The 18,117-nt window shown below is 41.1% G+C and overlaps 1 protein-coding gene across 1 annotated transcript in view; it reads right to left on the reverse strand.

Moving 5' to 3' along the window:
* Nucleotides 1-16,850, reverse strand: part of klhl14 (kelch-like family member 14) — a 48,663-nt gene extending 31,813 nt beyond the window's left edge. Inside the window, exons 1-2 of the mRNA XM_049011412.1 lie at nucleotides 16,526-16,850; nucleotides 14,701-15,597 (exon numbers count right to left, since the gene is read on the reverse strand). Of these exons, the coding sequence (XP_048867369.1) occupies nucleotides 14,701-15,575 (875 nt within the window). The 5' untranslated portion in view covers nucleotides 15,576-15,597; nucleotides 16,526-16,850. The remainder of the gene's footprint in view (nucleotides 1-14,700; nucleotides 15,598-16,525) is intronic.
* Between the last annotated feature and the right edge of the window lie 1,267 nt (nucleotides 16,851-18,117).

The following is an 18,117-nucleotide window of genomic DNA, read 5'->3' on the forward strand; positions in this document are numbered from 1 at the left end:
AAAATTAAGCCTTGAAGAAAAGACACAATGACTTGAATTATATCGTGATAATTATGATATCGACTGATATGAACAAAATTATTGTGCTAAATTATTTTGCCATATCACCCACCCCTACTCGTGGTCTTACTTACCATACATGATAAAAACCAATTCTTCCTTTTGCATTAGTTTAAAGAAGGAACTACATTTCCCAAACATACGGCTCTGTAATACACCTAAATGTATTTAAAAGAATAATCCCCTGCGAGGACTGTGACCTCAGCATGGTGGGGGATATGTGTGCTTCAGTGATCCACAGAGCTGAGTCCTGGTGCTTCTGGTAGTACTGGTGGGGCCTCCCTTGGGGGGCATGTCTGTGGGGAAAGGCCAGACAAACTACAATCTATAAAACAAACTACAAACTACAAACAAAGACCCCCTTGAAAAATACAAAAAAAAAAAAAAAAAAACACAGAGTTCTCTGTCAGGAATTGGGTTACCGGGACCCACAATTGGAGCCAGACTTTGAGGGGGTGGGGGAAGTGTTCACTGGTGACTGCCTAGTCGCCGGCCACCCCCATAAACAGAGTTCAGCCCAAAATGCCTATAGGCACAGCCCCTAATAGGCCCACAAACCATGAGGTGAAGCATAGGGGTCAGGTGACGAGGTGCTGTATCATTTGCAGCACAGACATGAGCAGGAAAGACCCAAATGGATCAGGTCTTGGCAATGGACACTGGCTTTGTGAGCCTGAAAGGGACCCGCTAGATATGGTCGCCGTGGCCTCTGGAACCAAAACCGCTTGATCGGGGATGTGGTTTCTCTTACTTTGGAGTTTCCCATGGTGAAAGAACACAGGCAAGTGTTAGGATGCTAATGTAGACTATTCAGTAGGAGTTTTTCTTAATGGACAATAGGGTTGCGACTTCCAGAGACTGTCGTCTGTGTGTACGCACCAAACAGCAGTTCAGAACACACAGCCTTCTGAGAGAAAGTGGGTGAGGGTCTCCAAAGGGTAGTTCTTAGAGGAAGACTCAAATAACTAAGTGGGGAGCAATGGGGATATCAGGATGGGCATTACTGTGAAAAATGGCCTCCTGGAATTCAATTTGTGTCATCACCAGTTACTGGACATCTGTGCAAACTATGGATAATTCATAACAAATATGACATACTTGGTTATCAAAGCTCCCAAGGCTAAGCATCAATAATAAAATCTGTAGTTGCGTCATCCTCTTTGAAATGATATGTTTTGGATACTTGCAGCAAGAGGTAGAACTGTCAACTGATCACCACTGGCGAGTTAGATTCTGTGGATGATGATGGCAGGACCCAAACGGGCCATTAGAGTTTGCTGGGAACGCCTGGCTGAAGCTTTCATGTGGTAAGAGTTGTGCTTGTATACTTGGCACAAAATCAAAGCCATTTAGGGTTGGCACTGGCCACTGGGTGAGCCTTGTGCCCTTCTCCTGTTTGTGATTTGCATGGACAAAACATCAAGCCACAGCTGTGAAAAGAAGAATATTTGTTATGGGTGATAGACAACATCCCTACTATATATAGATGATATTGTCTTATACGCCTCATCCAACTAGGACCTCCATAAGATATTTTAATGACAATTGTGAAGCAAAGAAGATGCGAATTAGCTCCTCCCAATTTGAGGGCACTGAGAGATTTATGGCGGCAAAGGCGTCAGATAAAGCTTGACGTTTATTAGTCAATCTACAGCTGTATCCTCGACGAAAACCAAGAGTTGTGGCTAAAGACTGAAACGATAAGATTGCGAGTACAACCTCTGCAGGGTTGCCAGGCTCTGCTTTCCAGACAGAGTGGAGGAGTATGAAGTAGTGGAGATATCGAAATGAAGCTTTTGGATTGAGGGGAGTCAGCTGAGGTGTTGTGGGCATCTTATAAGGATGTCACCCAGTCGGCTCCCAAGCGTTACATCCCACTAGGCAGACCCAGGACACGCTGGAGGGTGTATATCTCCCAGATGGCTTGGAACACCTGCAGATCCCCCACAATGAGTCTGTAGCCTTGGAAAGAAGGGAGGGAGAGGAGTGCTGGCAGTGAAGCTTGCTGGGGAGGGGGGTGGGGGGTTGCCAGTGGTTTGCTAAGTCGGCAAGTGTATATCTGTGTGTGTGTGTGTGTGTGTGTGTGTGTGTGCGTGTTTGTGTGAGTGGGTATACCTATCCTTATGAGGACAAAATGTCTCCATTATGCATTTTGCTTGGTTACTTATGGTTGTGGTTAGGGCAGGGTGGGGTTAAGGTTGTGATATTTAGCGTTAGCATTTTTACCATAGAAGTGAATGAGCAGGCCCCATAAGGATAGGTATACCCTACATGTCTGTGTGTGTGTGTGTGTGTGTGTGTTTATATGGGCCCAAAATGCAAAGGACTGTCATCCTGTCCTGTTCTTCCTGGGAGAGACGTCAGGTTTGCTTGGGAAGTGGAATGTAGATGGATGGATGTTCTATCCAAATGAAAATATATATCTGGATAAATGAGCAGATGGTGCATCTTTGCCAATGTGCAGGTTAAGTTCAGGGCTATAATATTACAACTGAGTTTTACAAAGTAAGTTTTTACATTCACACTTTACAGATTGAGCACTTACACATGTACTCAATGGCCACTTTATTAAGTACAGCTACATAGTACTGGGCAGGGCTCCCTTCTGCTCACAGAAAAGCCTAAATTCTTCAAGACATTTATTCCACAATGAACTGAAACTGACCTTATGGAGCTTGACCCACAATTTTTGCACCTGTAGCCTTCCCGTTGGCTTTAAAGCACCTGGTTATTCCCCTCTAGCTTCTCTCATTATTCAGGCATTCTGCCCTCATAACTGCCGCTGATTGGATATTTCTGATCGCGACATTTCATGGAAACTTTAAACACTGTAGCGGAGCTAATTCTGATTTGCTGAAATCACCATATACAGCACCAACAATCGTACAACATTCAAAATTGCACAAATCACACGTGATGCCTGCTAAGTAAATTTTTCAATCATTGACTGAACTTCTTGACCCTGCTTGCAAGCTTTGTGTGTTGAGTTGCTGCTTTTAGAAAGTCTGTTGGCAGCAATAAACACGTGCACCTAATAAAGTGGCTACTTTTTTGCTTATCATTTGCTTTACTTGATTAAAACAGATTAATCAATCAAAATAAATTAACTATGTACTGAAATATACCACGAGACTCTCCAACCCGGTGGCAGATACTGAACTACTAAATCTATAGAGTTAACATTTTTAACTGGAGTAAACATTTTACATCAGATTTTAAATATTTTTAAACCAGACTTTCACGTATTCCAAAAATGATTTACAGTTATAATAATGACTGATTTAACAAAACAGTGATTGTTTTTGCCCCATAACATCACTTACCATAATTATAAATTTTACTGATAATATTAACTATTCAGCACACTTTATCACATAATACTCCTAGAAAACAAATTGCATGTGTTATTAATTTTATTGGTTTACTTCAAAATGCCATAAGCCCTATTTATTATCATACTGATATTCATACATCTTTGACAAAGAGTATTTACATTTCCAGATCCATGTTAACCACTATCTGGCGTTTGCCAATCAGACTCCAATTCCTGTATGTTTTTATGCTTTCCATTAAATTTTGTAGCAGAAGCTTGTTTTCACCTGGATTCTTGGAAAGCTGGTGTTGTACCATGTGACTATCATTTACGATATCCTAGAAAACAGCCCAAGTCCACTGCAAGTCCGTGGTGATCTACTGACATCACAAATGATAGCCGACATAGTTAACGCCTACACAATGGCTGTCCCATATATGTAGCTTCTCCTGCAAATTCGTTAAACCTACATAATTGTTGTTGTAAACCAGACTTTATCTTCATAGTCAGCAATCACAGTTCACAGTTCTTAGACCTACAATGACCACAAAGGGAGGAAATGTCTGAACTTGTAATATGCTCTAGGCTTTGAAAAAATACTGCCTGGAAATTTCATTGTAGCTTGAAAATCGAATGTTTTTTGCACCTTTACCATAATGGTCACCACTGTCACCATGTCACCAAGACAGAGGGCTCAGACACGAAACGGTACAGCGAAATTATTAGCATCACAGATATCCCACCTCTTCCAGAAGATCCAGTAGCCTCAAGACCAACTTGAAAGGCATCAATGATACGCAATATCCTCGAAATATGTCCCTCCACTATTTAGCTATGGTAAAGCAACAACAACAGCTAGCTTATAATCTGCCTGTTCCACAAAGCTGTTGTGTGTTTGGTTTATATGAGAAAAGTGTGTTTTATATTACAGTAGAGCTGGCACGATTATTCGATTAAACTCAATTATCCAATTAAAAAAAGAATAAAATGTACAATCTTCTTTATGCTGCAATATGGCAGGAGGGAGATGGCAAATAGAGGATGAGGTTATAAAATAAAGAGCAAAAGCCTCAGTTGTGTGGAGCAACCTCACATTCAAAGCGAAAGAAAATGCAGACATTCGGGACACTTTCCGGTCTAAGGGACTCACCCAACGATGCAAGATGGCCGTGCTTTAAGCTATAAGCCCCGCAGCCTCTTGGAGTAGCCTAGCTTCTCTTTGTCGTTACTGTTCTTTAAATTGTTTTGTTTAATTTATTTTCTGATTCCTCTATCTGAAGATGAACACCATTGAAACTAAGGCTAGCTCTGCCACTTCGTCCTATATAAAACATAATATGGTAGGCTACACATTGACCATATTGTCAGAGTTTGCGGGTGGGAGGCAGGGAAAGACGAAGGAGGCCAGAGGAATACAGGGAAAACTGGGTATTTATTAGAGGGGAAACGGCTAGGAGCAGGACAGAACATTACTGACATCGACTAACATCAATGACGGACCAAAAGCGGGGCAAGACGTGGACTGAAATAGACAAGATATGGCAAAACAACAGGGTACAGCTGGGTACGATTGGGGAAGCACACGTGGATAATCAGGGGGGCGTGGCACACACGAGGATCGTACGAGCCGGGCATGACACATATAATATAAATTAATATTTATGTTAAAGTATTGTGTGTAGGGCCAAACAATATTAAATAGTTCCTTCTGCGATTTCCGAAAACTTTGAGAAATATTGCGATATTTATAAAACAAAAAGAAGTTGAAAAGGAATCCATTATCTACTAATAGAGTCTGTCTAATAACTTGATGGTGTTGCCGTGAGTGCCAACAGACACAAGCTGTGCCAACAAATCACTTGCGTTTTTTCAATATCACCTCTGTGGAATCCAAAATATTTCTGTGCAGTGGAAGACAAACGTCTTTTGGCGAGCAGCTATTGTTCACTTTTCTCATCTTACTGTAACTCATTTTCATTAGATTTCTCGCAAACATACCCTGTCTAAGAGTGAGCCAAACATCAAGAACAAAAATGATTATGATTAGCTGAGAGAGTGCATGCAAAGCGCAGTGCAAGTGCAGTGGCGGTATATTTTAGGCAGATTTTTAAACATACACTAGATAAATATGAAAAGCGACTATCAGTAAAATTTCCAAGCTTGCTAAGTTTTTGTTTCCTGTGGCAGAGTAAAAATGTTTTAGCGTAACATATTAATAGTCTCAACCCAGCTGGCTATCGCAGTTCTTGTAGTGTAACAACTGCATGTGCATAATGTGCAATGTCGATATTAACAAGCCCAGACTGAGGTTGGAAAAGTGGCATAGTAACTAGTGCTGTCGCTGCACACCACCACTTCCTGGGTATGGAATTTGCATACTCTCCCTGTGTGTTTATGCTGGATCCTCTGGTTTCCTCCTACAGTCCAAAAACGTGAAACTTGTGAAGCGGAGTTCCCAAACTGACCGTATGTATGAGTGAGCGAAAGATAGCATGCCCAGCGACGGGCTAGCAATCTGCAACGGGCTAGCAACCTGCAACGAGCTAGCAATCTGCAACGGGCTAGCAACCTGCTACGGGCTAGCAACCTGCGATGGGCTAGCAACCTGCTATGGGCTAGCAATCTGCAACGGGCTAGCAACCTGCTACGGGCTAGCAACCTGCGATGGGCTAGCAACCTGCGATGGGCTAGCAACCTGCTACGGGCTAGCAACCTGCTACGGGCTAGCAACCTGCGATGGGCTAGCAACCTGCGATGGGCAAGCAACCTGTCCAGGGTTGGTTCCTGCATTAGGCGAATTGCAATACATAATGCAAAGTCATATATTTAATACAAGAATATATTATATGTAAACAATCACTCGATTATTTGTGAAATGAATCAGTAGATTACATGATAATTAATATAAACCATATTAAGCCCTATGCTGCACTTGCAATTAAAAGGTTGAAATTGTAAATATATACAGTATCATTATGGCATTCCTCTACATATGTTCTTCTGAATTAAAATAGTGTTTAAATATTAAACAATTAATAATTAAAAATAGTTGCCCAGTTAGGTTACCCAGCATAATATTCTTCTAGAAGAATCTCCTTATGCTCTCTTTAGGTAGCCTTAGGGTACTGGGCCACCAATAACGTCAAGCCTTGTTACTCCGTTGTTATGGTGCTTGAAAAGGGCAAAACAGAGCACATGGTCGATAAAACAAACACTACCCGTAGATTATGCAATTATTTGGTAGAATACAAGGCTGGGAACAAGCGATACTGCATAGCATATTGTCACATCACAAAGACAACGTTAAGGACTGCAAATCACTCCACATAGCTATCGCTGAGACAAGAGTGAAATAATCCAGGGAATAATATAATCCTAGACTTTCTTCAATTTAGCTGTATGCAATACCTTTGAAAATAACCGAAGATGAAGCATGTCCATCTTAAGCACGCTGTAAAACGGCACTAAACTATCGATGGAGGCTCTTAAAAGGCATGTCACATGAATGCGGTCTGCATGTCTTTCCTCTTCATTATTTTAAAGCATTTACTCTCGTAATATATAATGATTCTCACACACACACACACACACACACACACACACACACACACACACACACACACACACACACACATGGATCATGCTCTTTGTTATTTAAACACAAAAGAATTAATCTCAACATTCTTCAGATTATTCCATGTGAAAGGCATAGTGCTACATGGATGTCAAGAGAGTGAGTGAAGTAAACCATTCACCCATCAATCCTGAATCAGTCCTTTGGATACACTGTACGTTCTATAACTGTACTCGCTACCATTTTGGTCACCGCTGCAGCCAGTGGGTTCAGACGACAGCCCAGCGTTGAGTGATCAAAAGTGAAAAGGGCCGTATCCCAGTGACAGCGTTTTAGTGGGGGCAGCAGTTCTGCACTAACCATAAAGGCTTATTAATAGTAATGTACTGCTTTCTCAGTAGTGTGTGGTACCACTCCTGCGTGCAGTATAGCAGCACATGAAAATGTGAGCTCTTGTCATCCATCCATTTTCTGACACCGCTTGTCTTATTCAGGGTCACGAGGGGACCAGAGCCTTTGAATATAAGACAGGTAACAAACCAAGATGGGGGGGGTCCCCGACCCAACACAGGGTACACTCACACAACATTCACACCTACAGGCAATTTGAAAACTCTAGTTAGCCTCAACATGTTTTTGGACAGTGAGGGGAGTCCGGTGCACCCAGAGGACAAGCCACAGGGAACACCTGCAAACTCCACACACATGGAGCCAAGGCAGAGGTTCAAACCCCAGAGGAGTGAGACAACACTGCTAAGCACTGTGCCATCCTGCCCCCCATTTCCACACCAAAAAGTTATAATTAAGGCTGTACAACGTGACAAATAAATGCTGATAATTTCACGTTGGCTGGATAAGATTACTGTTTAGAGTGAATTTTGCTCTCTAGCAACTGGCCTGTACTATAGTGATATTTAGCAGTTCAAACCCAAGCAGCCAATTTAGCGTTGCGTTAGCAAACACCATCTTACCATTAGCTTCAGTTTTATGACTCAGGCTGCATCGGCTATACAGCAGCTATGAATTACAGCAATTCTAATATGTGTTTACATTGCCAGTTTGTCAAAATAATTCATTTTGCATTTGTCAAGATTGAACTGCAACAAAGCAAACGTATGCATGCAGAATCCAGGAGGCTAATTACTCATTTAAAAGCTGTATGTCACCGCACACATAGCAGCAAAATGTCATTTTTGTGTCACCTTACATTGAGATGAAATATGAACCTGGGAATTGATACAGAAGTACAGGCTAGCTGAATGTAGCACAGTGGCAGATCAGGAAAGCTTAGTCAGAGTAAAGACTTAAATAATGTGCCAAATTTCAGCTATAATAGGACAGCTGCAGGTGTAAATTCATTCTGTTCCTCTTGTGCATTCCTTATAAATGTTAAAATGGTCATTAACATTAAACTGATAAATGTTTAGTTCTTTGTTGTCAATGGACAATTGCCATCAGGGAGCCTTGCTTAGCCAGTTCATTAACTATGTTACTTCAGTCATAAAAGCAGGGATGCTATCATAAGTTATTGTACATGAGTACATCTCACATGAGTACTAGATCCATAACCATTATTGCTAACATTACCACTGGTACTGCATCACCAGCAGCCAGAATGCCAATAGTTCCTGAAGGCTATCGTCTCCCTGTCCACTGGGATTTTATGCATCATTAGTTTCCCCAGGTCACCACAGAAAGTCCAAAATCGTCAAAATCAGTTACCAAAAATGCGCGCCAGCTAAGGGTGGTGTGGTGGATCCATGGGCAGCACTTTTTCCTCCAGGGTTGTGGGTTCAAATCCCATCTGCCATCCCTGGCAGGATGCACCCCAGCCTTGCTATAAAAATCAACTGCTTCATCTACAACACTTCATTATATTATTATACATTCACAGCAGACATTTTGCTTCTGCGTGTAATTCGTTATATATATGTACGAAGACCTCCATTAGAATGTTACAGTTAATGTGTATGCATTGACGTACCAGGCACAATATGATCATTAAGAATACTTTGTTACATCACAGGCAGCAGGCAAAACAGGATTATACACATTCACTTCATATGTTCCTCATTATTTTGTGCTATAAATACTTGCGTTTTGTTTCTGCTCTGACTCTCTGGCCCATCATGTGCGTTGCACTAACGGCTTTCGCCCAATGGCTAAGCTATGTTGTTTCTCCAACTTACAGCAAAACACCTTTCCTTTGTATTTATTTGTCCCAATGTTTCAGCTGACCAGGGCATTGCATTATTAATATACAGTGGGCTAAAAATAACTATCCTGGGAGTATATTAATGTGAAGCCTCAAAATAATGTTCAAATGCGATAATTAAGCATATCTTTTTACAGAAATTTTCGCAGGCTACTTGTTAGCCAAAATGCTAACATGATATTCAACACAGCGGACCAACAATAGAAAACTACGTGCATATGTGTTTGAATACCTTTGTGATATTCTGAATAAAGGTAAACAATACTTTATTTTCCAGAAGTATTTTATTCAATATAATAATACTCCAAAATTTAAAACAATAAAATGGATGGAGAGAAAATAGACCTGCTGTTTTTGATTCGCTAAGATACTCGTGCATTTCAGAAAAATTACTGTGGATGAATGTTCATGATGTTTTACTAGTTATTTTTTAATATATAAATAAGACAACTATGGTAAGGGATAAGAATAATTACACTACTGTATACAATAATTTAAATCATCTACTTTCGAATTTTAGAATTTTATTTATTTTAACCATTTTGATGGTGCATGAATACATCTAATAGATTTATTAGTCTACTAATAAATAAATTGCTCCTACTGTATACTGTGTAGTATGCATTATTAATACTTATTACACAGTTCTGTATATGTTATGTTCTCATTAATGTGGAATGTCATTATTAATCCATCCATCCATCCATCCATCTATTTTCCATACCTGCTTGCCTTATCCAGGGTCACTGGGAGCCTATCCTGGAAGCTACAGGCACAAGGCAGGGAATAACCCAGGATGGGGCACCAACCCATCACAGGGCACACACACACACACCATTCACACACACATTCACACCTATAGACCATTTGGTAACTCCAATTCACCTTAACACATTTCTAGACCATGGGGGGGGAACCAGAGAACCCAGAGGAAACCCCTCAACAATACAGGAAGAACATGCAACCCAAACTCCACACACGCAGAGCTGAGGTGAAGACACAGCCCTGCCGAATTAATACAATTTGTTTTGGAAAAAAAAAACATTGAGATTTGAGTCTACTAAACCCTTCATTCTCATCAAAATACAGTCTTTAATTAAAGACATCCAAAGAACTCGGAATGATTATGATTATGATGATATGAGCACGAAAAAGCAAAACTGTGAATGCAGACAGATTGAGTTTGCAAAAAAACCTGCTTGCAAAGAGGTTCCAATCTCCATTGGCTTACAGTACAAGGACCTTATCCATGTGTAGAATAAGCATTACATGATAACAGGCGTTCTATAACGGGCAAGACACAGGAAACTGCATTGATGGCAATAATGAATCTGTCTTGAATCACTGATCAAAGTTACTCATACATAGTACTCCCTATGTGTTCAGTGTGCTGTGCTATTAGCCAGCGTTAGATTTGTACATAGTTATTCTTGTCCTGGTCAGGGTGGAAGCTGGGAAAGAAACAAATCACAGGGATAGCAAGCACAGAGCAGGGGAACTCCCTGGACAGGATTCCAGCCAATCACATGGCACATTCATCTACATAATCACACAGTATGGGCAATTAAGAGATTGCCTTTGGGCTACGGAAGGAGAACCCAGAGGATCCCCATGCAACACGGGGACAACAGAGGGAGAACACAAGGAGAACTTTCAAAGAACACGCAAACTGCACACGCATGTGACGCCCCAGTGCTGGCAGTGTGACACTGCATAGCTAGCCACTGTACCATCCTCAGATATATATCCCCAGACAGTTGCAGACAGTGCTTCAAGGGAGATGTGAAGAAAGGCTTTATGGGTATGAACCACACAGGGACGAAAAAGATCAAGTGTATTCCATTTGTAAATATCACCTTGTAGCTGATTATTACCTTTATGCTCACATTTGTTATTTTACATTAATCAAGTCTCTCTTTCCCTATCCAATCAAATACTGATACATTGTGGCAACTATTCAGTACAGCCTCTCCTCAGGTTACGTTCCGATAAACCTCTCGTAAGGGGAAAACATCATAAGGCGAAAATGCATTTCAATACAGTACGTCTGACCTAACAAACACCATAGCCTAGCCTATTGCTTACCTTAAACATGCTTAGAACACTTACATTGGTATACAGTTGGGCAACATCATTAACACAAAGCCTATTTCATAATAAAGTGTTGAATATCTCATGGCATTTTTTGAATAATTTTCCGAAAGCAAGAAACATTTATCCATCGTAAAGTCGGAAGATCGTAACACGGATCATCGTGACCTGGGGAGCGTCTGTATTTACTATGTTTAAGAAAGTAAACAGAAGACATTCCTTAAACACTTAAATAACAATATTAATAACAATTATATCAATGATTATGAAAATGTCACTATAGCATACATCATATTGTCATGATATATATTTCCCATCACCAAAGTTCAGGGCAGGTTATCTATAAAAATTTAGAAAATTCAGAAAAAAAATAAGCTAAATACAAATACCCATGCATATCTTTGTAAAGAATCATTTTCTCTCTGCAGGACAGCTCAACTCCTGTTTGTTCTCGTATTGCTGTGATTCCTTTTCAGAGGACACAGCACACATCACACTGAGCCACTCACTAATATACAGGTGACCCCTCTAGTTAGCACCTGTCACAGATCCAGCCTGGATAAGTCTAAAGGGATTTTTTTCCCAGTTCCCTGGTGGAAGCTTCTGAGAAATCTTACATCTGAATGCTTGTGTCCTACAAAAGAAGCCGATAGTTAAGGGACAGATCGGATTGCATACTACTACTTAAGAACCGTACTTGAGCTAAACTTATTTTAGGCAATAAACAGTATTAGACTTGTTATTATTATTAGTAGTAGTAGTACAGTAGTAGTAAGAATAATGACAACATAAAAGAATATATTTAAATAAAACAGAATACAGTTTCTCATTTAGATACATATAACAGTGCTTTTCTAAATCATATACTAAGCAGTCTAACTGCATCAAAACAACTTACGTGTAAAAATTAAAAAAAGAAACTGAATGAGGTGAATTGAATGAACACAATAAAACACTGTTATTTTGACATTGTGGGGACTATTCTTCCGGTCCCCATAAGGATAGCTTCAGTTTTATAAAAATTGGTTACTGCAATCAAAAAAACTAAAAAATACCAAAAGTCTCATATTTTGTTTGGTTAATTATGGTTAAGGTTCGGGCTGGGTAGGGGTTAAGGTCGTAGTGTTGGGATTAGGGTTTTCATCCATAGAAATGAATGACGGTCCCCACAATGATATGAGTACAGGTCTGTGTGTGTGTGTGTCAGTCAGGCACTGAGGGGATGTGCCAGTCCTGAAATGCCTATAAAGCTCCAGTAATGTAAAGATTTCAGATTCCTGTCCCTTTGTGATGTCTGATGAGCTCACAGCCAAGGTGCAACACAGCATTATGGTTACAATGGACTTTCATTACTAAGGGGCCCTATTATGCCAATTTTCAATATTCATAATTTTTTTTTTCAGGGATAACTTGTTGGATTTAAGGTACCCCAGTTTAAATGGCCTTTATCTTCGTTCACTTACATTTAGCCTAGACCACCTTAAATCTGACAAGTTATCCCGCTAAGCAAGAAATCCTGCTTTCTGAAACAGGCTCCAGTACTAGCCCGGTTCATTGTTAGCATTTGATAACAACGTTTTGTGCAGTATTTTGCACATACATGCACGACAGCAACATGTCCACAGAGAGAGTGGTTGGACAGTACTGTGTGTACAACCAATTGTGACCCATCACCACGAAATGAGTCTTAGGGGTGTATTTCTACCAGTGCGACTTAAGACTCATTTTGTGGTGATGGGTCACAATTTAAAGAAATGAAAACAAGACGTAAGTGCAAATAAACAGTATATAACTTGGAAATTCAAATGGAACGCAGCAATACTCCCTTCGGCGTGTACTTTGGGCTTTAAGACTTTGCAGGCCGTTTACACATCCATAAAGCTATTTAACACACAAAAGGAAAGGAATTCACTGGAAAAGCATAACAGGTTCCCTTTAAAATTGTGTAAGTGGCTTGCCGACACACCTGTAGCAGAGTACTTTACTTTATATTCAGTATTCAGCTGTAGAACTGCATGTTTTGACTGATAACCAACAAGTACTACTGCTACTGCTAATAATAATAACATTGATAGTAATAACAATAATAATAATAAACACAGTATTCTGGAATGTCAGCGGAATTGCAGTTCATAGGGAAGTGGTGAGCAGACTAGAAACACGAGCACTAATCAACATTGAGATACTATCCTCTTTCATCAAAAATTGTGTAGTATTGTTGGAATCCCCCAGCTACAGTTAATTTCAGAGTGATAACATAAGTAATAATAAAGCTAAAAATATCAGATCCCAACAGTACAAAGACACAGTCAGTTGTCCTTGCTTTATTCTGGGTCCAGTGTGAAATTAAGCCGACACTGGTTCACTTATCATGGCGCTTCTGCACTATTTGTGCCATGTGGGATTCATTGTTGGTCATCTTTGCAGGCTCATTCACCAAGGAACTTCATAGGAATTTCACAGGGACTGGACCAGAGGACGGAACCGCTCACATTGTCGGTGCAAATAAAATGCAGCCTTCTTTTACAGGGCTAATTGTCACACTCATGCCTAACATTGATCTAACAGTGTAACTAATGTTGATCGGAGTATTATTGTGCTTCCATTTAAATTCCAGCAATGCTCATGTAAAACGTAGCAAGCAAGATTTCCATCCATCCATGCATCCATCTTTTAATCACTTATTCTGATCAAGTTCCTGGTGGGGGGGAGGGCTGGAGCCCATCCCAGGCAGCACAAAGTACACCTGGGACTGGGGTATACCTATCTGCCCCTTTTAACATTTTCTAATTACTTTCCAGTTCGGAACACCAGCAGTTGTTCAATGTTTAAAACTAAAGCCTCAATATACAGTCACTTCTCCGTTAACTTTATGAAAATTAAGATGAATCATTAAAGGATAACTACCAGAGAGTGAACATGCATTGTACAAATGTACAGTGCCTAATGTACATGAGGTGGAAATATCTGAAAGTAACTTTAGCAAAGACAATAAGTACGCCAAGAACAGCCAGTAAAATGTTCACTTCGTGATTATTCACAGTTATTCGCATGCAATCATGTTACTCTACCACTATTATTGACAATTACTCATATGTCTTTAGCAATCCCCACCTAGGACAGAAGAATCAAGGTGAAGGATTCATTATTATTTAATAATAATCAAAAAGGAAATTGTGTTTTTGGTTCCTCCCACCAATTTTAAAGCAAATATACCTATAAATGATTTTTTTTTTTCTCAGTAGCCATGAATCTCGTTTGGTAAAACGCTCGCCAAGTTCGCTTACACCCTTTTTCCTTCAGATACTTTCTCTCACAAAAACGACCATGTGGAGGAATGGAGCAAAGCACCTGAGAGTCTCGAACCCGCGCCAGCAACAAGGCGCCACAAATAATCCCAAGATGGCATGTGACGCCTGCCCACCAGTCACCCCGGCGCCCCCTCACCTGCTGGCCACAGTCTGCCGGCAGTGCTGTCTGAAGGGCATCAGGTGGTAGTTCATGGCATCCAGCAACAGCTTTTGGCAGACGGGGTCATTCCTCATGAAGTCGACGGACTGCACGCGTTCCACCAGCTCGGTGGCTGGGATGAGGGCGAAGCGCAGCCTCTTCATCAGGTCAGGAGCGTAGTGCATGCGCGTCTCACGGTCGTGCTCCAACCACAGCACCGACATCTGGAAGAGAGCCAGCTCCGACTCCACCGGGGGAGGAAGCGAGTCCAGCATGCCGCACATCTCCTCAAAGTTCAGCAGCAGTACATCCTCCACCAGATACTTGTTCGCCAGCTTCTTGGTCTCATCCAGTCCGTGGAGAGCAGCGATCTTGCAGATCTGCTTGTAGTTCTGCACTGAGATCTGGTCGTTGAGGAACTGAACGCTGAGCTTGGTGATCTGGGGAATGCTGAGGATCTTGCTGACGGACAGCACCTCTTCCACGGTGTCCAGGGAGAGGGTCACGTTGGCAGTGTATAGATACTCCAGGACGAGCCTCAGTCCGATGGAGGAGCAACCCTGCAGCACCAGGTTGTTGATAGATCTGGGACTCGCCAGGAGCTTCTCGTCTGGAGAAGAAGAGGGAGTTCCGCTGCTCCCCTGCTCCTTACTCGAAATCCCCTCGTTGTTGAGAGGATGACTAGAGAAGAGAGACCTGAAATACTGAGAGCAGGAAGCCAGTACTGCTTTGTGGCAGTGAAATTGCTGTCCCTGGGCAATGAGTGTCACATCACAGAAAAGCTGCTTCCTCCACAGGAGATTGAGCCCGTGCAGCAGAGTGTCGCTGTGAGTAGGGTCAAAGGTGGATGTTCTATCGCCAGACCTGGACATGACTTCCTTACCGATAAGCCACCTACAAATAAAGCAGGCACACATGTACTGCTTTATAGCAAACATTTATGTAGAAAAAATTGTAATCGCATAACACAATTTACAGTGATTCCCTAAGATTCGGTTAAAAACAAAATGTTTAGTGTAAACTGCATCCCAAATCATTGTTCTGTCATTAGTTTAATCGCTAGAAATTATTCTGCATAAGTATCAAACCACCGCATATTTAATAAACTTCAGCGTTGAGTGTCCGCACTGTAAATTGAATAATACAACTCGGATTCGCGATAGGTGCAAATGTACCGCCAGCAGCATTCGCTCCTATCCATTTGTGCATTCCGATCTCCCCAAAAGGTTGTTTTATAAACGCATTATCGATCAGGCTGTATTTATAAAAATAATAACAAAAGGCGATCCCACTATAGGACGCTGCGGCTCGAAAAGACGCGGAGAAAACAAACTATTATTGGTGATACTGCAGCACCTTCCTCGCAAACGCAACTTAAGTTGACGGCAAAAGGAAAATACGCACCCCACCCCCATAAAGATACAGTGAAGCTATTCCGTATTCAAGTTAATCATTATGTTTAAACCGATCTTACGCACGCACGGAATAAAGCTGCTTTTTAAAAGCCAGGCAGACAAAGCGGTGCAAAGAAAAGCTGTTTGTCCCCCCAGTATCGTTCATCCAGAGCGACTGCGATCCCCCTTGTTTCGGAGTTATAGGGTTAGCCAGGAAACAAAAAAAGCCCTTTGATCAGTTCGCCGACGTTTAGGAAATTATTTTATTGTGATCTCCTACGCACATGGATGCAGGTATATTTTGGGGACGCGAGATTGTGTTTTTTCTAATGCAAATCTGGTAGCAGATATCCACAAGCTTTACCGTAAGGTGCCTGTCACAACTAAACAATGCGTGGTACTAGCTATACAACATAAGCCAAACTTACCTGACTCTTGACAAAAAAAGTAAGCTTCGGCTCCTTATGATCCTCACTTGACTTCCCTGTGTTTTCCTTTTCTTTTTAAAATAAATCCTTTTTTTCTTTTAAAGGCTATGGTCGATGCCCCAAAATGATCATTGATTCCAACTCATGCAGATACTATTTTTACATTTTATTTTGTTGTCGGTGATCATTTGTTCTCCTGAATTAGAAGTGTGTGAGTGTATGAGAAGGAGCTGTGCTTTCTGCAAGAGAAGAAGAAGAAGAAATATACGTGTGACAAATTATGCTACCAAGAAACAACACATCATTATCCTTGGGCCTGGGGCTCAGTGAGTCGTAACGAGAGTAATAGGAAATCCACGGTTGGGGAGAGAAACGGTCGTGCATGGCCGGTGGAGAGAGACCGTGCAGGGGGATGGATGCTGGAGAGACTCGCAAAATTATGGCTCAAGGCTATTGTAAAAACTGTCGAGCGTAAATGACTGCGATTTCAAACATCTTTGGAAGAAAGAAAGAAAGAGAGGGGGAGAGAAAAACGGGTCTCTCCCTCGCTCTTATAGAGGGAACCGTCAAGTTTTAGTGCGCATTGCTAATTAGTCAATTTCTCTCTGCCTTCACAGCCCGGCGACTTTGCTGCTGAGCTGAAACTGCTAATTTCTGGGAGCAGCCTTTTTTTGGCTGTGAACTGAATGGATGAATGGGTTGTCTCGCACAGATGACAAAAAACCCCCTGCCTTAATCTCCATCGCCAAAACAACCCTTCATCTCCTACTGCTGCTCTTGCCTCTAGTCTTTCAAAAAATAAGGTGCTCCTGGCAATCTGCTAACTTTCTCTGCGCACCTGCATCACATACACTTAGACTTAAAAAAATACCAAACATAAACGTTACATTTTGTGATGTGTTCCGTTTATTTCTTAGCAAGGAGGCCTTTTTTTAATAGGCAACGCATTTTATTAATTGGCAATGTGTATATTATGATTTTCTATAAAACAAAGAAATCTGTTCTAAGTGAGAAAATATAACAATTCTGAAGTACTCTGCTATAAAGTCTTTTACATTAATAAATAATTCTGCAGCTTAAAACAATTTGCCATTGTGGTTATTCTGCTGAGAACAAAAACAAATTATATTGTTAGGGTTTGTAATTGGTGTGTGTTATGTGTGAATGAGTGTCTGATACAAACACTGTCCAAACACATCCAGCCCCAATCCTATAAGACATACACAGGTTATTAACTGAGCTGCACTTGTGCTCTGAGAAGTATGAGCTTGCATGAGAGCTGTCCTCCAGGACACCTGTGCAGTTAAATCGTTTATCTGAAACAATTTTATACTAGTTAGCAGGAATTTTTGGTGCCTGCTTTGTGTAAGTGATTTTATATACAGAAGAAAGACACAAATTAGCAGAATTCATTACGTATTGTTCACAATTCATCACTGTTTGCGTTCATGAATCACTGTCAAATAAATGCAGTAGACCTATACTAATGACGACCAACTGTATGAAGTACACAACTGAGAGATGCACTGGGTGACCAGTAGGCAGTGGAGAGATGTAAACTATGACCTACAGCCAGTAAAGGAGACCCAACT

This window comes from Brienomyrus brachyistius, chromosome 4, assembly GCF_023856365.1.
Source record: "Brienomyrus brachyistius isolate T26 chromosome 4, BBRACH_0.4, whole genome shotgun sequence".
NCBI classification, from domain to species: Eukaryota; Metazoa; Chordata; class Actinopteri; order Osteoglossiformes; family Mormyridae; genus Brienomyrus; species Brienomyrus brachyistius.